The sequence below is a fragment of the Neolamprologus brichardi genome, chromosome 4, assembly GCF_056152115.1.
Source record: "Neolamprologus brichardi isolate AB-2024 chromosome 4, ASM5615211v1, whole genome shotgun sequence".
Taxonomy (NCBI): domain Eukaryota; kingdom Metazoa; phylum Chordata; class Actinopteri; order Cichliformes; family Cichlidae; genus Neolamprologus; species Neolamprologus brichardi.
The window spans coordinates 4,074,747-4,096,198 of NC_142107.1; the positions used below are offsets into that span (position 1 = coordinate 4,074,747).

A 21,452-nucleotide genomic window follows, 5' to 3' on the forward strand; every position below is an offset into this window, starting at 1 on the left:
ATCAATGTAACAATATGTAAAGTAAATATAGGCCATATAAAGCCATAAACATACAAATACCTATCGGGTGCCTATACCCAAAGAGTGTTTTCAGGTTATGATCGGTGAAACTTTATCCTCGGGAATGCATTTAAGTGTTTCTCTTTCTGAAGCACAGCATCAGACGAAGATAAGGGGGAAAAGAAGCTGCCGTTAAGTTGATATCACCCAGCTGAGTTTACGTCAGATTGTTAGACATGAAGCATAACAATCCTCATATAATACACTGTAAACTCACAGGTCCCTGTTAGAGTGGACGGGTTTATGGCAGGGCAGTGATGCCGTATCTGATCACAGCCACAGCGCAAACACTTGCAGGTCACGGCGGCTGCTGCGGGGTTGCGCTCTTCCTCACCTCCGTGCGCAGAGCTTGTTATTTCCATCCGAGCTCACATCGCCCGCCTCCTCTTTCTCTCTCTCTCTCTCTCTCTCTCTCTCTCTCTGTTTCTCTATCTCTATCTGAGGCAGTGAATCGGGGCCGCAGCTCCCATGCGCTCTCCGCTCTCTTTTTAAAAAAGAAACTTCTCATTCTTTCGGATAAATGGAGACAACTTGAGCTTTTAGGATCCATGGTGGATAAACCGGTGTTTAGATTTTAACGAGGCAAGAAAAACAGCAGAATCAGGCTCCACACCACAGCTAGAGGCCAACTTTACCGTCTCTGCGACTCTTTGAAATTCACATCCGCCGCATCTCAGGTAAGCAAAAAAATGGCCGGTATAGAATTGCCCGTCTCCCCTCCCTTTCCCTCATAAATATGTCAAAACTTTTCATGTTTATTATTGAGGGAAAAGGTTCACCAACAGCCTTGTAAACGTGCCGCACTTTTTTGGAGTGGAAAAAGCGAGGAGTCACACAGGCTTTACACCTCATATCACCGCAGCGATGACAGACTTTCTAAACCGTGCTGTGTGTCATCTAGATTAGAGCTATGATTAAAATATAGACCGCACCACCCTTCTGAAAACAAGGCAGGTATTCTCTCAGAAGAAACGACACTCGATAAAAGACGATGGCAAATCTGTCATCTGCATTTATGACTCCGTTCACCTGTTTTTCTGGCTCTTACATTAGAAAATTTATAGGCTATTAGATGTGTAATATAATATCTGCAATCCTGTCATGGTCTGCTCTTTATCTGGCAATATCCAAATGTTTGGGATTCCAGCAGCAGGTGGAGAAACAATGACATCCAGTGAGAGTGAGAGTGAGGGAGACGCAAGGACACACACATGTCACGGACAGCGCACTGAGATGTGACTGGCGTCGGCTTGTAAAAAACCAAAAACCTTATCATGTTTGCTGAAAGTGTTGAGTAATATTTGTCAGGAAATGGGACGATCTAATTTTAAAAAGTGCACAAAAAGGGACACCACCCCACCAACAACATGCACTCCCTTTTCAAATGCTGTAAGCAGAAAAATGAGTAATATTAACTTGTCAAAGCTGGTCCAACAGGCATGGGAAGCCAAGCCTATTGGACATGCCTATTGCCTGTCATCTCTGGGCTCAACTGTTCATTCTTTTCAGTTAAATTAAAAGTGAAATGCAAAGTATTTTTTTGTTTATTTATTTGCTCTGCTAAACTACGAAAGCAGTGCATATCAATCTTAAAGAGATGCTCGACGTCCGCCTTTGTCTGCTGTGTTCTTTCACCGATCTCCACAGAGGGAACCCAGATATCAAATTCTTATAGCTTCAGCTATTCGGCCAGACAATGGAGTCTTTATGATGGTTTGTACACCTGAACCAATCATAATCTGCCTATCAGCTAGCTGACCCGCCTGTATGAGGCCAACACTTTGACAGTAAGCCTTGACCCCCCCCCCGTAGGATCATATGACCAGATCTCGTGCACCTGGATGGACTGCATTTGAAAACTCAATGCAAAACATTTATCCGCTACAGAATAGCGCAGAAAATAGTACAAATTGCATGTGCGGATCAATGGCACTGTCATCCTATGTCACACATTGTGAGTCTATGAGTTGCAACACTGTTAAGCTGTATATTAGATCAAAATTTGAATTATTTGTATTATTTAATTTAGAGAGGAATATCTGTGCGTCTTTACCGTTTGCATCTTCCTAATTAAATTCTTTCAGCACTCTGATTTTGCAGGGATTTATACAGAGATTTATGTTCTCTGGGATTTACAGTGAACACCCCCACTGCCACTGACTTTTTCTTGTTGATTTGAAAATTAATCTCAGCTTCCATTATATGCTCTGATCTTAGATGGACCCGCAGAAACTAGTGTCATGTAAGTCTCAGAATGACTGCATATTCTCTGATTGTCAGAGAGTGGTCTCGAGCAAACTGATTCCCATGATACAACCTGGTTTCACAGCAGTTTGGTGTGTTTCCAAAGCGGTTCACACCCGGCCCTGAAAGAAAAGCTTTCTAAATAGTCAGTGCACTGAAGACAAAGGATCACCATTTTAAGGACACTTTACTGCTTTCCATTACAGATGCACAAAAATGAAAATGGTTTCAGAATGAGTTTGATGCCATTGTATTTGAGGTGAAACACTGACGCTGAAAGCAACTGAAATCCCGTTTGAAAACCATATAAAGTAAGTCTTTCACTTGGGTGCACAGGTCCTGATGTAGAGCAACGTTAAAGAAGCATTTGAAATGGAGGTTTCTTTATTTATCGTGTTCCACTGAGTGGAAATACTGAAGCGAAAACATGTAGTGTGACTTCTCCAAAAAGGAAATTCAAATTTTTTTTTCTTTGGGTGGGTGTGTGTCACCCAAAAAGTCAAACGGAGTTTTCTAAGTATAGAGACATTAACAAAAAGGAAGGGAGGGTTAGACACACACACACACACAGATGCATGCGTCTGCGCACTGCTTTAAAATGGACAATCAACTCCTCTGACCGCAGTACTATAAACAAGAGTGGCTGTCTGTGAAGACGAACAGAGAAGAGAGGAAGGGAGCAGCTACTCACATCTGGTTTGAAAAGGAGGAAGCAAGGATGAGCTTTCTCGGTAATCAAGTCCAAATTAAGAAAAGAGAGAAGAGGAAACATGTGTGTGGTTACTGAAGGGGTCTGTGCGTGCATGTGTGTTTGTGTGTGTTTATAATGTGCCTGCATGCACTGCGTATTTGTGCATGTGCACAACTGCAGGGGTGTGTGTGTGTGTCTGTGTGTGTGTGGTTTTATCATCTGCAGTGACTGTGGCAGGGTATGCACGCTGTAGACACAAATAATAGCTTAAGAGTTGAGAGGGTGTGATATTTGTGCTTGTATCGAACTGCGGAGAAGCTTGTCATTGATTTTGTTCACTGTCTGCACAAATATCTGAAGGCAGTTACAAAATAATAGAGGTAAAGCTGTTGAGAGGAGCTTAATCTCACTTTTAATTTACTTTCACATTTACAATAAAGATTAAACCGGGTACATCAGATGCTGCTCTGGCATTATAACTAGCATGTGTCATTTCTAAGCAGGACAAAAGCTCAAGCTCCAGTTTTTACACATGCAGTTAGCGTATGCAAAAGTATGCGTGATTGTGTGTGTTTACATGTGCTGCGGCATCAGATAACCATGATTTGCCTAACTGTTGGCTTCAAGTCACAAAGCGGGCTTGTAGGATAACACCCACTACCCAAAGAGCATGCAAATGCCAGCAGTGCATGGACAGTGTGCATGCCTGTATAAGATGGAGAGAGGAAACCAAGTGGGAGTAAGAGGAAGATCAAGAGAGCACCAATTTGTCTCTGGAAAAGTAAAAATTAAAAGAGTGGAGAGGCAAATGGAAAGATGTCAGCCAATTCAAGTCTATGTCAAGAGTGTGTGGGACCAAAGTTCTGTTATACTTAGTAAGGCATGAAGCGGCTCTTTTATATGCATCGGTTATCATATTTCAGGACCATATCAGCTATAAAAGGAAATATAAAAAAAGATTGTGGAGGTACTACAATAAATATGAGATCAGTTGGAAGTCTCAGATAGGAAAATGAGTCAATAATGATGTGTTTTCTCGAGTGATGTCAGTATATGCAGTTTTGGGTAGGACGAGGGATTTACCAGACGTAAGTTCTTTCACCTCATGGCTCTCAGAGAACAATGGAGGAGCTAGAGAATGACTTAAGCTGCTTACAATGTAGCAACACAGAAGCATATAATTCTTATTGTGCTTCCTTTTTTTACCATTGTTTATGAAGGCCATAAGATAATCAAGGCCTAAAATGGTGGTTTCTCTCTGTATGGAAACAATGGCGGCAGTGAAATGGTTCAGCAATAAAAACAAACAAACAAACAAAAAAATCTGCTTTAAAAAAAGTAGTGGCTTCATGTAATTACAGCAGTATCAGTATATACATCCTACCTGGCATAGCTTCTGGTTCTGTAGGGCAGCCACAGGTGCTCTGTCCTTGACCACTTAGACGAAAACTTGGTGCATATAAATGAGTATTTTCATATTTAAATACAGAAATGTAATAATTTAGACACTTGTCTATGAGACAGCAGTAACTATATGCACTAAAGGTTTCTTTTAATACCCTTTCTTTTAATTTGGCATTTAGCTTAACATGTTGGCATGCTAACATCTGCTAATTGATGCCAAACATGCAGCTAGTTTTTGCATATAGCTGGTGGCTAAAATTGATACACTTCCCTCTGTATGAGATGTGTGTATTATGTGTCACTTGGTGGTCTGTTCGGAAATTTTATTGAAAACCACAAATGTCAACTTTCTGGTAATAGTTGGTGGGGGTACTAACGGAAAAACTAGGAGGCTAAAAGTTCAATCAGCTTCCCAGAACCATTAATATGCATCCCCAGATTTTATCTGATGGCAACCCATCAGACCAAAGAAGGAAAGAGATTCCATCCATATGCCAGAAATAAGTAGCATGAAATTCATAAACAGAAATTATTGTGGCTCACAAACAAAATCAACTTTTATATATTTAAAAACACTGTGTTATTCTGTTTTACCAAAGTAGAAACTTGTTTCGGGATCATATAAATGTGTATATCTTTTATTTCGGTGCATCTTTCTTAGTCTTGTTGATGTCTGAAAGTAAACTAAGATATCATATTTCAAATGTGGTTTCTCATAACCTAACAAATATGTCCTCTCAGTTCCTTCTCCTTTTTCATTCACCATTTTGTGCTTGATAACTGTTCAGGGAGCATTCACAGATCTGCGATGTCCTCAGCTAACTCGCATACGCAAACTGAGAAGTTTATTTCAAGTAAGAGACACGTAAAACCAGACAACATGCTGCACAGCTAACCCCCCCCCCCCTGTGGGTTCTGCTACTTTTTAAGGGTGTAAGAAATGGAAAATGGGATATCTGATGATGTGGAGGCATTGTGGGAGAAGGTGGAGAGCCAACGCTACAACCTGTGTAGTACGATCACCCCGTCAAAGCTCACGCCCTACCTTCGTCAGTGCAAAGTCCTGGATGAACTGGATGAGGATGAGATTCTCAACTCACTAGTGCTTGCCACAAAAACAAACCGCACAAGTGGGTAGAAAGGCGTATTTCCACATTTGTTAATTTTTAAAGGCAGAACTCCTATTTTGCTTTCTTTTTCTTTGACCTCTCACATGTTAACCCTTCCTCTCTCAGGCCGTCTACTTGACATCCTCCACACTAAAGGCGAGCGGGGGTACGTGGCCTTCCTGGAGAGTCTGGAGTTTTACTACCCTGACCTGTACAAGCTGGTCACGGGCAAGGAACCCACACGACGCTTCTCCACCATTGTCGGTGAGGCAAAAATCTTTGCATCCAGCACATATATGCATGAACACACATCTTCCGTGTACTACAAAGACTCATACAGGCTTTGATGGACAGTGAAGTGTAGAAAATTTCTGAAGTGAAGCGTGACATGTGTGAGTTGAAGGTTGGTTGGTGGATCGATTGCCTGCTCCTTCTGCAAGATGCTGAACCCAAAGTTGCCCGGGAGTATTTGACTCAAATAGAGTAGATAGCTCCAGTTCATAACTCCAGTTATGGGAGGAAACTGGTCGTTCTGTAGCTGCTTTATAGCTCTGTTCAGGCAAAAGCAGTCACTTCAGTTATGCAGTGTAAGAGTCTGAATTGATCCAAATCAGCTTACTTTGCAATCCTGTTATAAAGTCAGAGGTGTATAATATACTTTGTTTTTTTCCTCCTCTGCTCTGCTGCAGTGGAAGAGGGTCACGAGGGTCTGACGCAGTTTCTGATGAATGAAGTCACGAAGCTGCAGCAGCAGTCCAAAGTCAAGACCCTGCAGCACGCTGAGCTCAACAAGAAGTTCGTCACTCTGGAAGATGAAAAAAGGAAGTTAAAGCTGGCCAATCAGGAGCTTCAGGCCTTCCAGCAGAGTAAAGATTTTTTGTTTTTGTTTGATATATTTCCTGACCGCAGTTTACTAGCTTGAATTTGTATTAATAAGACTGACAATGCAGTTGCGTGGCTGGACTAAGGTGTTGTTTGCATCCACGCGTATGTGTGCACCCAGACTGACCTGTTGTGTAGAAAATATCACCGCTTCAGAATTTGATCCTAGTCCAGGTTAGTTTTGTCCGCAGTCGTATATACATTCATGTGTATTGTGTATATAACATATGGACAACAAATCATTGAATCCTTAAAAAGTAAAAGTCGGTACCAAATTTGAAGTCATTCTCACAAAGCGTATAACTTACAGTATATCATTATTATGTTTACTGGGATGCATTTACCGAAAAGATAATGCTTTCAACTACTGCTGCTGATGTCTTGGATGCTTAAAAACACACACACACACACCTACTCGCTGCAGACAGTAAAGACAGATGGCTATTGTCTCAAATGGTTAAACATAAAATCTAAACCAAAAGCTTACCACGATTTGCTGAAACTGCAACCCCACCACACAGGCTTGGTTTGCCCCGCCTGGTGCACCACATTCAGGTTCGATATGGATAAACTCTGTTGTCTATCAAAGACTACCAGTGAAACTAGGACGCTGTGGTCTTTAGGCCCCGTGCAGTTAAACACTGCAGCTGGAACACCAAGCACAAACAAATAAATACTAAAAATAGTGCAAGTACACTCTTTAGGCTTTCACTGCATGCTCATATAATTAGCTTTGCGACTTTTATCATTTTTTTAATATATCAGTGTTGAGCTTGTTTTTGGATGTCATGTAATGTGCTGCAAAACAGAAAAGGATGTTAATTTTTACACATAAAGGGAAGCCATATTCCTTATTTCCACCGATAAAACAACTGCTGCCCAACAGCAAAGCGAATAAAGAAGAAGGATCTAGTAAAGCTACATTTTCACATTTTTGGTTGCCGCTTAGGGTACAATAAGCTGAGAGAGGAGAGAAACACCTACAGTGATGAGCTCCTGAGAGTAAAGGATGAAAACTACAAGCTGGCCATGAGGTACGCCACGCTGAGTGAGGAGAAGAACATGGCTGTGATGAGAAGCCGAGACTTGCAGCTGGAGGTACTGCCAGACGTATTAAAGCACATGCAGATAAACGCCGTCATCACTCTGTGTATTAATGATAATCAATGAACAAAAAAACAAAAACAGTAAGAGCGTTCCTCTAGCTCGGTGCTGATCACTGTCTTGTCTGCGTTATAGATTGACCAACTGAAGCACAAGCTGAACAAGGTGGAGGAAGAGTGTAAGATGGAGAGGAGACAGAGTCTGAAGCTGAAGAACGACATCGAGAATCGGCCAAAGAGAGAGCAGATCTTTGAGCTGGAAAGAGAGAACGAGATGCTCAAGATCAAACTGCAGGAGCTACAGTCCATCATACAGGTACTTGAGCATTATGTAATAAAGCACTGACATTGCCTGCTCTGCTATCATAACTTAAACCTACTGTAATAAATACATTTTCACCACTTCAGAGCAGCACAAAAAGCTGTTACCGTGAGCTGTCAAACGCTTATCTCTGCATGTGTGTAAAAATATCTTAGCAGCTAAATGCAACACTGAGTTTGCAGCCCAACTGCTGTTTGTCTGCTGCAAGTGCAAAACAAAAGTGTAAGGTACAAAAACCATCGACACCAAAGGACTGAGCTATTGAGCTGGGTTGGACTAACTAATAATAAAACCTATTATTCATTCATTTTTCAGTTCCAATTGCATAGTTTTCTATTTGCATGATTCACGGATAAAAATAATCTTATATCATGGGTCTATGTGTGGGCCTTCGTTTATTTGCTGTGGGAACTTTTAACTGCTCTGCATTTTTAGCTTATCTACCTTTAAGCCTACTTTTTTCTTGCCTGCCTCTCATAAACAGAAGGCTTTGAAAACAAGTGGGTGTGGCTTCTCTGCTCACCGACAAACCTGTTTGCCTCAGATGACCATATTGGGAAAATCTGCTCTCATTGACATCATAGAGAGCTAAGAGTATTTGGTCATGTTTAATATGAACATCCACCATCTTTAACAGTAGACACGCTCACTGGCCACTTCATTAGGTACACGTTGTTAGTACTAGATTGGGCCTCTTTTTGTCTTTAGAACTGCTTTAATTCTCCGTGGCATAGATTCAACAAAATGCTGGAAATATTCCTCTGAGATTTTGGTCCATATTGACATGATAGCATCACACAGTTGCTGCAGTTTTGCCAGCTGCACATCCATGATGTGAATCTCCCGTTTCAACAACATCTCAAAGCGCTCTATTAGAGGCCATCTGAGTACAACAAAGTCATTGTCATGTCCAAGAAAGCAGTTTGAAATGATCCTCGCTTTGTGATATGATGCCTTATCTTGCTGGAAGAAACTAAAGACAGCCAAAAAAGAATGGACCTGGTCAACAACAATACTCAGGTAGGCTGTAGCGTTTAAACCATGCTCAGTTGGTACTAAGTGTGCCAAGAAAACATCCCCTGCACCATTACACCACCAACAGCAGCCTAACCTGCTGAGGCGAAGAAGGATGGATCCATGCTTTCATGTTGTAATCTGAATGTCGCACTAGAAATTGAGACCAAGCATGTTTGTTCAGTTGTCTGTTTCCCCTTTTGGTGAGCAAATATGAATTCCAGCTTCAGTTTCCTGTTGTTTGCTGACATGAGAGACATCCAATGTGGTCTTCTGCTGCTGTAGCCAATCTGCGCCAAGGTTACATAATTCTACATTCAGAGATGCTCTTCTGCATAACTTGGCTGTAATGAGTGGTTATTTGAGTTACTGGTGCCTTCCTCACTCTTCCTAATCTGGGAAAACAAGACATTGGACTCAAAACTAAATACACATACACGGGACAGGAGGCTAGCAAAATAAAACAGGAATCAAAAGACAATGGATGTCTAATATAATGATGGGAAAGGGGTTAATGGTAAACAATAACTATAGTTACAAAATATAAAAGAAAAGAAATTCTGAGCTGAAAACATCATGGAAAACCAAACAGGAACTAAAGTTAGAATACAAACCTCTAAAGAACCAAGAACAGACTCCCGATCAGGCATTTCTACCCAGAGAACTGCAGCTCATTGGATGTTATGTCCTTTTCAGGACATTCTCTTTATAAACTATATAGATGGTTATGTGGGTAAATCCCAGTAGATCAGCAGTTTTTGAAATACTGATCTGCCCGACTGGCACCAACAACAACGCCACCTTTTAAACTCCCTTAAATCACCTTTCGTCCTCATTCTGATGCTCAGTTTGAGCTTCAGCAGATCGTCTTGACCGTGTCTACACGCACTGACTTGTTTTGTGTTAATAAACAGCTTAAAAGCTGTACCCATTGAAGTGTCCAGTGAGTGTGCCATGAAATAAGGGAACGGACAATAGATGCATCATTTTATGTTTCTTAACTTTGCTCTATAAATTACCCTGAAGAAGGTCTAAATGTGATGAGGTGTTCTATCAATAAACTCACACTTATTGGTTGACTCACTATTTCCTTGCTGATAAGCATAAAAAGGAAAGGTTGACAACTGCAGTGTAGCAGCCAGTCATATGATTTCATATCTAACAGTGTTAATGTGTGTGTGTGTGTTTCTTACCCAGCCTGGCCCTTTACCTGAGTCAGACAAGGCCATCCTTGACATTTTGGAGCATGACAGACAGGAAGCACTAGAAGACAGACAGGATCTGGTCAACCGCCTCTACAACCTGCATGAAGAAATCAGACAGGCAGAGGAACTACGAGATAAGGTTACAACCACACACACACACACACACATAAGAATGTATGGCTGTATACTGTGGGCTAAATGGGAGTTTAGCAGTCGTATTTCTGTCTGGCAGCTTGTTTCCGTCTGTGTTTAAATGTGTGAATATGTAGCAGTGTGGTGCAGAGTGGCACACTGAACAAACAGGCTTTGCAGTAACACACCCTAGAAACCTAAACCAGTGCCCCATGAGACCTTTGAAGAAAGCCCCGTCTCAGGCCTCTTTCTGCATAATCTGGTCGCTCTTTATTTCTCTCCCGCTGTTTCTCTTCCTGTATTTCTCTACCTGTTTTTGTCTAACTATAAATAACCCTTAGTTTTGGTCTGTGTGCGTGTGTGTTCGTGTATGCAGTACCTGGAAGAAAAGGAGGACCTGGAGCTGAAGTGCTCCACACTGCAGAAGGATTGCGAGATGTATCGCAACCGCATAGACACCATCGCTGTACAGCTAGACGAGGTGGAGAAGGAGAGAGACCAGGTGAAAACACACACAACACACATGATTTCATACATACAAAATCATTCATACTTCTGTGTTAACTCCTCTGCTGCTTGCAGGCGTTTCGAGCCAGAGACGAGGCCCAGCACCAGTTCTCCCAGTGTCTCATCGACAAGGACAAGTATCGCAAGCAGATCAGAGAGCTGGAGGAGAGGAGCGATGAACTCCACCTGGAGATTGTACGCAAAGACGCTAAGCTGGTCACTCTGGAGTCTCGCCTGCGACGAATGTCCAAAGACATCAACCTAGACCAGGTCAGACTCAGTAGTGCGAAGGGATATTGTTTCTTTTCTTCATGTATCGATTTAAAAAATGCTCAAGTTTTCGCGAAACATTCCTCCCCTTTAACCGTTTCACTGTTTTTGCAGAGTCTACCAAGGGATTTACCTCCGTCCATCATTTCTCAGGGAGAGGATTGTAAACTGGCACAGGGACAGTCTGAATGCTCCAGCGACGAGTCGCCTGACGACAAGTTCTTCTCCGAGGAGCCCCGACTCAGACGTAGACTCAACCTCAAAGCGGGGGTCAGTTATTCTCTCCTCAACCTTATAGATCATGTGAAGCAAAGACCAAACTCAATACTCTCTAAAGCACAGAGCAGAGATTAATTAAATGACTCTGACAAACTGATCAAAATGACTGTGTTTTGTCTTTTAGAATAGAGTAAAGTCTCCAGTCTCTTTACTGAAAGACTTTCCAATCAACTCAGAGAACAGTCACCCTGCAGGTAACACTACCTACCGCCGCATGTCCTACCGCAACATGTGACCAATCCTTTTGTGCAGCTTTATCAAAGTTTATCTCCACCTTCCAGCTTCGGCTCCTACCAACGGAGGCAACTTTCTGGAGATCAACGTGCCGAATTATGGCAACAGCAGCTCTCTCCCTCCCTCACCCAGCATCCCTATTTCCCCCACATATCCGCCCTCGTCGGCTCCCCCGCTCACCTGCTCTTCGTCCACCTCCCAGCTCATGTTCAGCCCGGTGGATTCACCCAGCAACAGGCACATGGTGCGACTCAGTTGTTTTTGGTTACTTTTAATACCAGTGAAATTGCGCTGCTCTGTTTTTGGTAAAAATAATCATCCTGGCTGCTCTTTGTAGAAATCCTGGTCTATCCAGAATCTAATGCAGTGTTGACGTAAATGGCTTGTCCAGCGTATAATGTCGACTTCTCCCTTTCAGCTGCGTTGCCGTAACGACAGCATCCTGTCCACTCTTCCTGAACCCCCTGAGAAAGCGTCCCTTTACCGCCGAGAGAGGGAGAAGGAGCACGACTTCTACCCCCGCAGGTACTGAGTAAACGTCACGGAGACGACCGATTGAACTTCATGGCAGTAAAGTTTGAAGAATTTCTGCTGGTTTGCCTTCCCTTCAATCTGATTTGTTTTGTCTGTTTTAGCATCTCTGACTTTGACAGCGACAACATGGAAATGGAGCTTGGTAATGCACTTTTTAAACATCTGCTATTTGTGATCTGAGATACTATGTTTACCTACAGTTGACCTGGTTTTCCTTTTTGAAGGAAAAAAAAAAAGATTCATCTATTGATCCATCTATTTCTATTTTTCCTCAGAGGATGAGCGCGGTCCTCCCTCTGTGCACTCATCTTCCTCTTCCCATCAGTCTGAAGGAATGGACACGTATGACCTGGAGCAGGTCAACAACATCTTCAGGAAACTCTCTTTGGAGAGGTACAGCATGGCCGCTCGTGCAGAAACGCACACAGGAATAAAAGCGAAAAGTGATGCTGACTTACAAACACCTTCTGCTTTGTGTCTTTGCGTGCTCGTGCAGGCCGTTCCGCCCGTCTCTTTCCTCCTTCTCCAGACTCAGCGGGTCCCTGAAGCCGGTGCAGGAGCTGTCGCTGCAAGGCGACAACCTGCTGAAGGACATCAGGCTGATCGGTGGCAACGACAGCGGGATCTTCATCTCGTATGTCCAGTCTGGGTCCAACGCAGAGAAGGCGGGGCTACGAGAGGGCCACCACCTCATGTTTGTATGTCATCTACTTCCTGAATGTTTTAATTGTGAAAAGATTCATGGTGGCAGTAAGACGACCTCAGTTAAAACAGCTGGATGTGCAAAAAGAAAAGCTCTTTAGAGAACTGGGAACGTGGATGGACATTTAGAGAGGAACGAGGAACACGCTGATTTGATAATTTTAGACACCTGCTTGTTTTATTTGTTCTATTTGTGTTCCTTTTCCTGTGACAGTTTTTAGAAGGGACTAATCAGTAATCTTTGTTTTTGCTGTGATTGGCTGTCCAGCTTGAGGGGTGCATACGTGGGGAAAACCAGAGCATTTCATTGGAGACGAGCACTCAGGAAGAAGCCCACTGGACTCTGCAGCACTGCTCTGGGCCCATCACCCTGCACTATCGAGCCAGCCACGACTGTAAGTGATGTTTATATTGGAACATTTGTTTAATGTGACTCCACTGCATACATGAACTCAAATATATGCTCGCCCTGCAGCTTATCGCCGTCTCCAGAGCAATCTAGCGGATGGCACTTTAGCATCCGGCGACTCATTCTACATACGTGTCAACCTCAACATCTCCGGACAGTCGGACAGCTGCTCTTTGTCCGTGCGCTGCGATGAGGTGGTGCACGTGCTGGACACCAGGCACCAGGGCCGCTGTGAGTGGCAGTGCGCCCGTGTGGATCCCTACAGCGGCTCTGACCTGGCTGAGCGAGGCACTATACCCAGTTACTCACGGTACAGACTTTGTATGCTTTTGTTTTTTAAACTAAAGTTTGTGAGTGAGTTTTAGCTCAGATTTTCAAAATGCAGTAGCAGCTGATTACCACTGATCTCCTAAAAGATTACACATTACACCAAAGAAGCATTAACCTGAAACATCTGCAGAAACAGCCTGTTGTAACCTCAGAGCATAATAGAAAGAAGCTCGAGGGAGGACGAGTTCGTACACGGAGTGAGAATTTTGACAAGCATTCAGTGTGCGTGTGTGTGTGTTTTTGTGTGTTTACGTGTGTGAATAGAGCCCAGCAGCTGCTCCTGGTAAAGATTCAGAAGTTAGTGTATCGAGGGGGGAAAGAAGAGAATGAAATTCAACGGAACAACCGGGTGAGAAACCTCAGCCTCTTTCTTTTTCCCTCTCGCTCTCTCACTTAGTTTAAAAAAGTGCATTGAAAATTTGAATATGGGTATTTGACTAAAGCAAAGATGCGTAAATAAGTCTTATAGCCTGGGTTGCAAATTAAGGGTTTGCAAACTAACGCGTAATGTGGGGCAGTTTTCCCAGAAATGATTCATATCCAACTATTTCCCAATAAAAAATTTACCATTTAATAGTTTTTATCCTAGCCATCTCTGTATAATTTGGATATTTCTTTCCAATATTGATTGCAAGCAGGTTGCATGCAACCACGCCTGCATAATAGTTGCAACCCTACCCCCGAAAAAAAATTTCTTTGCATTTCCAAACAATCTGAGACTAGGCGATGGGTTTCCAGATTGCATTCCAGATTGGATTTATTTTGCAGTTCATCCATGAGAGACCCTTTCAGGTACTTGCATTGCATGATAAACAAGCCGTATACATGCCCATGCATCTGCAATCAGAAAGAAAACACTCTAGAGTGCTCTTTGATAACACGTTAGAACTAAGCTTCCTGCTTAAGTGGTACACTGGTGATATGGTGTACCACTTAAGCAGCGTGTCAGCATCAGTTTACATTGATGTCAGGTTGGTTGAGTAAGTAGTTGAGTAAGTAGTTATTTCAGGGCGTTATTCTGCTATGTTGTGCTCACAAAAGCGTGTTTGTTACAGTTTGGATCACAACATTCATGTCTGCATTTCATTTCTGTCTAGAATAATTTACAACCAGAAGAAACCAGCCACTCTCCTGATCCCAGAGCCAGCCCGCGCTTGTCTAGAGCGAGCATCTTCCTCACTCAAATACTGCAGGTAATAAAGTTCAAACAAAACCTCCAGTTGTCGCGATGTCGAGAGTTGTTCAGCAGTGTGGAAACTTAAGACAATGAATCAAGATTGGTCCTAATAAACTCTTCGTTTTCCATAAAACCGATGCGCAACTGCCTCCACGTCTCAGTAACTTGGGCCTTATTTTCTATGTCTGCTCTGATTTGCAGTTTGTGAGCAGGGTGGACATCAAGTACAAGCGAATGAACAGCAATGAGCGTGTGAGGATCATCAACTCAGGCAGCACAACACTACCCAGGCAAGGCTTTGAGGTGCTTCGACCAGAAGGTGAGCACAAAGCGTTGCAGTCGGTCGGTTGGGGGGGGGAGAGAGACAAAACAAAGACGGTGCACATGTGCTAACTACGGAAAATTCACAGCTGAAGCATTTGAAGTGGCTGTCAAAACAGCATGAAAGTGAAAGCAGCAGTGGTAAAGAGCTGCTAAAGGGCGCATAGGTGCCATTTTCCATGCAAGCGCTCTGGTGAAGCTAAAGCGCGAAAAAAAAGGAAGAAAAAAAGCTGAAAGGAGTTGAGGATTGAGGACACCGTGAGCACAGAGAGCAACTGAAGTAAATCGCGTCTAAAAAGCAAAAGTTGTGGAAAGTTGTTTTGATGGTTTTTGTTGTCAAAAAGCTCAGAGGGTGTGAAGTGTCAGTTGTATAAGAAGCCCTGACAGGAGCTGAAGGAGTCATTGGAAGAGTAAGATGAAAGTGTGTGAAATGTCACTTGATGTAAACACAGACGGGTGTGCGGTGGAAACGGTTGGAAGTTGTGCTCAAGTGTAAGACTGGAAAGTGCTTGAACTGTGTGCTCTGCATAACATGTAGCAGTAATTTAAACATTTAAATTACACAGCGAGGTGTGAAAAGGCCATGAAACTAAAACTGCTATAACAGTAACACTATAAAAATATGATAACGCGGAATTAACTGTTTAGGTGAGAGCATGAATGAAAGGTTTTAATAGAACATGGGGGTGGGGCTGTGACTGGAAATGTTGCTGCACAAGATTCATGTTAATTTTTAAAAAAAAGAGTACTGAAGATGTACAATGCAATGTTTAGTTTCTTTTATCTGCACTGAGCCCCTCTTTTGCTGACTGCTTTTTCTCTTTTCACTCCGTTGCTCAAATTCAGACTTTAGATATTCGTTTGCTAAAATTATTTTTGGCAGCTCTTCACTTTCTGTTCTCAAACTGAGTCATAATTGTGCTACACCTCTCGTTGCACGCTGTGGCTGTTGGTGCAAACAGATGCCGCTGACGGAGATGGTGAGCTGAGCAGGAGCTTGAGCCTGATTCCTTACAGTCCCGTCACCCTCCAGCGGACCCAGAGAAGAAGACCGGTCCTATTCACGCCCGCTGCTCTCGCCAAAACCATTATCCAGAAAATACTTAACATGGGGGGAGCCATGGACTTTAATATCTGCAAACCAGGTCAGTGTATGAAGGCTCACAATGAGGAATCTTTATACCTGATTGAGATAAGAAGTATATAAACTATAGACGAGTCGTTGAGAGAAGAGGAAGCAACTACTCAGATGTAGGTCAGGTATTGTGCTGTGTGTAAATGTTAAGGAGTATAACCAAAGAGACAGCAGAGGCAGGATTTAAGATGACCCAGATGATAGTTAGAATGACGATGCACAGAGATGACACAGATAGTTTAGTTGCGACACTTCAGCTGACCCACTGTAAAGTGAAAACGTTGCTGTCGCCGTCAGATTTTTAGAGAATTAACACTCCGGTCACATGACAAACCGACCGGTCCCAGTGGACCGGGGGCGCGACAAGTTGCCGGTGTAAAAAATGTTGAACATCTGGCGAACTCAAGAGACTGCTTGAAGTCTCAATTACGTCGACATTCCCCACGGCAAAAACCACAAAAGTTTCTGTTCCTTGTGCTAAATGTGCTGTGGTGACTGTTAACAAATGAACAGTTTCATCTCTCTGCCCTTAGAGCCACAATTTGACAAGACAAGAAACAGACTTGACATCTTTTCTTTTTTTGTCCTGTTTCCTTTGCATGCTGCTGAGCAGACAGCTTGACCAAGGAGGAGTTTCATCTAAAACAGAACGTGGAGCCCTTCATTCACTACAAAGAGAAACAAGCCACTTTTGAATGCATCACCAGAGAAAACATAGAGGCTGTCGCTGCAAAAGTGAGTTTATATTGTGTGTGAAAATGCAACATCTTCTAATGCGTTTACTCCTTTATAAGCGTTACGGGAACACTTTAGTCAAAGGGGAGTGCGGAAGACTGACATGACTCCCGTTATTGTGGGAATGTTATTCCAATGTAATTAATCAGATTTGTAAAGTTAATAATGATCGAGACAACCTGACACTAAAAGACATACAACAAATGTAACCTGCGGTAAACCTGTCATATTCACAGGCCTAATTATCGCACACATAGAAACTATAAGGCTTTATTTGTTAACTTTACACTAAAGTGTACACTGTGTGTGATGAAACTGAAACAAACAAGCCTTAAATGTGCTATCATCCTAACCCCAATCATATAACTTACCCCTACTCCTCACCCTTTAAGAAATAGCTGTAAAAATGTAGTAAACATGCTATAGTAATGTAGCTGTCTATGTGATTACAGTGGAAATCCTGATGAATATATTAACAGCAAGATATATATATTTTTTGAAATATTGTTTCTTTTAGTAAGCGCACATATTTACAGGAATTCAAAAGTTAAGTTTAACCCTTTAAACCCTAAACTAATTTATCCTTTAAGCCAGGGGTGGGCAACTCCAGGCCTCAAGGGCCGGTGTCCTGCAGGTTTTAGATGTGTCCTTGATCCAACACAGCTGATTTAAATGGCTAAATTACCTCCTGAACATGTCTTGAAGTTCTCCAGAGGCCTGGTAATGAACTAATCATTTGATTCAGGTGTCTTGACCCAGGGTGAGGTCTAAAACCTGCAGGACACCGACCCTCAAGGCCTGGAGTTGCCCAACCTTGCTAAAAATGCTAACCGTCACCGGTGACGGGTTAGGGTTTAAAGGGTTAAATAATTCATTTATAAATATTTTGCTTGTTATTTGAGTTATTTTGTGTTTAGTGGTGCAGTGGTTAGCACTGTTAACTCAAAGTAAGAAAGGCCCGGCTGGTTGGAGCTGTATGGACTTTGCATGCTGGGTACTCGAGTTTCTAAAGTGGCTAAAGGCATGAATGACTGTCGTCTGGCTCTCTGTGTTAGCCCTGTGACAAACTGGCAACCAGTCCAAGTGTACCTATGGCTTTCTTAGGATAACACTGATATACTGTCATAATATGAAAACTTAAAAAAAAATAAAATAAATTGAGAACATGAGAGTCGCAGCATTTTACAGTAATAAACTGTTCATAGAGATTACAGGGGGGAACTAAAATAATAGTATAATGGTAACCAAACATCCTACAATATAGTATTACATATCTTTTATTCTATACAGCACGATTATTTAAAAACATATAAAAAACAAACCAATATTACAGTTCAGTTTTACTTTTATTTGTCATGTGTGATTTACGACAAACAATGAAATGTGTTTGATGAGATGAAAAACAAGATAATTAAGATAAAAGAAGTAATAAATAAGGTTAAAAAAGTAATGAATAAATAAATGTACATGGGATGGGGAGGGGGGGGGGGGGTTCGATATGAAGCATGTTGCACATGAGGAAACTGACAACTGTAAGCAGCAGTTGGGTGTTGTTGTAGAGGCGTCTGATGGCTTGATAATAAAACGTGTTCTTTAATCTGTTTCATCTGCTGTAAAAAAACAGTTAAAAGCTGGTAAATCCAGTTCCTACATCCAGACACACAATATTAAAACACAGACACACAATAAATAAATATGCAAAATAAGGAAACATTAAAGATGTAAAGCATAGTTGTTCAGTGCACGTCTCTGCCTTTTTTCTTCTCCTTTAAAAAAAAAACAAAGTCAAAGAAAGTCAACTGCTCTAAAAATGACATCGTTGTTTGTCAGTCCTATTCATACCTTTTGAAATAAAGTGGGTCAGTTAAGTGATACCCCCCCTTCCCTCATATGTTAGTGTGAGAATAAGAGGTGGAGGTTCAACAGTATGTTTTGGTTTTTCTGCCTGATAAAACAAATGCTGCTGTAGTAAAATACCCCCCCCCCCCCCAAAAAAAAAAAAAAAAACCCAAACAAAAACAAAACAAAAAACAAAAACAAAAAAAGAACCCAAAACAAAACAATAAAGCACATATTTTGATGTTGGGTAGTGAAACAACAGGACTTATCTTTTACTTAATTACTTAGGTTTAGTATGAATAGCCATGGAGGAGCTCTTTATCATTAGGAAAAGCTGTAAAACTTATAGGAATATACAGTTAAAAGTTAAAAGTCTACTTCACATACTCTAAAGGTATTCAGTGGGCTGAATGGAAATCTGTGCCAAATAGACTGATAAGACTATCATTAGTCAGTAAGCGGAAATGTAAAGCAACAAGCCTGGCTCTGCCAGAGTGTACCAAGCCCAACTAGTGGGATTTGTGAAGCTTCCTGACTGACAAGATATTTCTGTTTTGATGAGTCTATATCAAAGACAAAGAAAGAAAGATTGTAGCCGAGTACTGGCTTGCCTTATTTCTGTACTCCCACAGTAATGACAGTTGAATAAGTGGTGCAATTTCCCAGGTGAATATGCTGACTGACTGGCTGTAGTCCCGAGGTCCAAGTAGTGCTAGTTTGTCTGCACCTGTGCTTCATATGCCAAGCACGGAAACACCTGTAATACTCGAAGCAGGGGAGCTAAAATGGAAAAAGTGTGTCCAGTGGAAATGGGGTGCAGGCTTCTCAATCACAATGCTTCTGAGGGAAGTGTGAGTCAGAACGCAGGCCTGTAGGAAGCTAGTGCCCTCTGAATGAGCTGTCACCGGCTGTGGCTAATTAAAAAATAGACGTTATCTAAAGGCTAACCACAAGACACACATTTAGGTCTGATGAGCCTGTGGTAGGCCTACCTCAGCTGACAGCGTCTTGCAGTTAAAGGCCGAAACACAGCGGTGTCAAGATGTTAAGCCTTCAAGGCCGACCTCATTTAATTTATTCGTAGTGCAGAGAAATCAGGTTGCAAGACCAAGTCCTCACCTAACTCCTCAAAAGAATGAATAGATATATATGTGAAAGCAGTTAACTTTAAAATCTTTTAATGAGACTTCCCTGTTCATGTATGTACGTAGTAGATCTGTATTTGTCTGTAAAGGCTGTTTTTTTCCACCCGTCACCAGGGCAAACACTGCCTGCTGGAGGCTGAGCTGAGCTGCGTCAAGGACCTTCTGCGGAGAGAAATCTACCCAATCATCATCTACGTCAAGATCTGTGACAAAAATGTCAAGAAATTAAGGTAGACCTAGCAAAGCTTGTTTAATCTTGCATGTTTACCCTGTGACTCAAACCACACAGCTGCAAACCGCAATTCTTTTTTTCCAAGAACAAGAAAAAAAAAACAGTCCCTGATATTTTGATATATTGACACCAGATAAGAGTTGGCGTTGAGCCGAGGATGTCAGTTTAATGTTGTTGTTGCTTTTGAACTTTTAATTGTAGCTGGCTGCAATTACCTTTCTTTTTTTGTGTGTCCTGCCCAGAAAGGTACCAAGATCTAGATCATTACTCAAAATATCTGTGTGCGTGATACCCTCAATTGTCCGTTACGTGATTTTAAATGAAGCCAGGTGTTTGACGTGTGTTATGGTGGATTGTGTCTTTAAATAGCAGTCCAGCTCATGAACCCATTACCGTCAGCCTTATCTTTCTGAGAAGAAGCATGCAGACCGCTGTTGCAGACTGTCGACAGGATCTCATCAGAAACACTGGGTTCTAAACCACACTCACCACCTCATCGCTGCTTCCTTCCTGTTTCCTCTCCACACAGGAAGTTGCCTCTGCGCGTGGAGTCAGAGGAAGACTTTGTGAAGCTGTGTCGCGCAAAAGAGAAGGAGCTGGAGGGCATCCCGTGTCTGTATGCCACCCTGGAGCCGGAGGCCTGGGCAGGGACGGAGGACCTCATCAGGGTGATCAAAGACCGAATACTGGACGAGCAGAAGAAAACCATCTGGGTGGAGCAAGACCTGCTGTAGGCAAACACAGATACATGCAATAGCCTGTACACGTGGCGTTAAACACAGTAAAACACAAAAAGCCTTCTATATCATGCTTTCCTGCGTTTATATTTATGGTGAATCTCAAAAATGTAAGTGTGGAAATTGTTAAATAAATAAATGCATTATATATTTTGTAAATATGTCTTTTATTTAGAAAAATAAACAGTTTGAAAACATGAAAAAGAATCCTTTCTTTGCCTTGAATTGCATGTTAAAAATAAGATTAAAAAATGAAACTGAGCTGTGCTTTCAATAAGAGTGAGACCGGACCTACATGAGATTGTGCTGCCCTCTAGTGACTAAAATTGGAACGGCCCGATAAGCAGCTTCATTCATTTAGCATGAAAATGATCCCAAACGCACTGCCAGTGGAGTAAAATCAAACTTGGATAGAAAAACACAGAGTGGAACAGTATGAGTCATGGATTGGCCTCCCCGGAGTGCAGATCTCAAAATGATTGAAGCAGTGTTTGATCATGTTGATGGAGAACAGAACAAAAGGCAGAAACATCCAAAGAAAAGCTTCAAATGTCCTTTACGAAGCCTGGAGAACTATTCCTGAAGACTACTTAAACAAATGACAAGTAAGCTGCCTAAGAGAGATCAGGTTGTGTTGAATAATAATTACATCTGCCGTAAAACTAACACAGCAAAAGATCATCAGCAACAGTGGAACATG

General features: G+C 42.1%; 1 protein-coding gene across 1 annotated transcript; it reads left to right on the forward strand.

Moving 5' to 3' along the window:
- Window positions 1-526: 526 nt before the first annotated feature.
- Window positions 527-20,928, forward strand: card11 (caspase recruitment domain family, member 11). The gene is made up of 25 exons (XM_006797996.3): window positions 527-737; window positions 5,330-5,529; window positions 5,635-5,772; window positions 6,198-6,374; window positions 7,340-7,488; window positions 7,630-7,809; window positions 10,027-10,173; window positions 10,543-10,668; window positions 10,749-10,943; window positions 11,058-11,213; window positions 11,347-11,416; window positions 11,504-11,700; window positions 11,875-11,981; window positions 12,092-12,132; window positions 12,266-12,383; window positions 12,487-12,688; window positions 12,961-13,087; window positions 13,168-13,411; window positions 13,696-13,780; window positions 14,529-14,624; window positions 14,810-14,927; window positions 15,892-16,074; window positions 16,678-16,799; window positions 19,898-20,013; window positions 20,545-20,928. Exons 2-25 carry the CDS (start codon window positions 5,340-5,342, stop codon window positions 20,747-20,749), a joined length of 3,489 nt encoding a protein of 1,162 aa, XP_006798059.2. The 5' UTR covers window positions 527-737; window positions 5,330-5,339; the 3' UTR covers window positions 20,750-20,928.
- Window positions 20,929-21,452: the final 524 nt, after the last annotated feature.

Excerpts from the sequence above, each read along its gene's own strand:
- card11 (XM_006797996.3), top strand. The coding sequence starts at position 5,340 with ATGGAAAATGGGATATCTGATGATGTGGAGGCATTGTGGGAGAAGGTG. Across the intron at positions 11,701-11,874 it reads CACCCAGCAACAGGCACATG|CTGCGTTGCCGTAACGACAG; the intron begins GTGCGACTCAGT and ends TCTCCCTTTCAG. Across the intron at positions 12,133-12,265 it reads CAACATGGAAATGGAGCTTG|AGGATGAGCGCGGTCCTCCC; the intron begins GTAATGCACTTT and ends ATTTTTCCTCAG.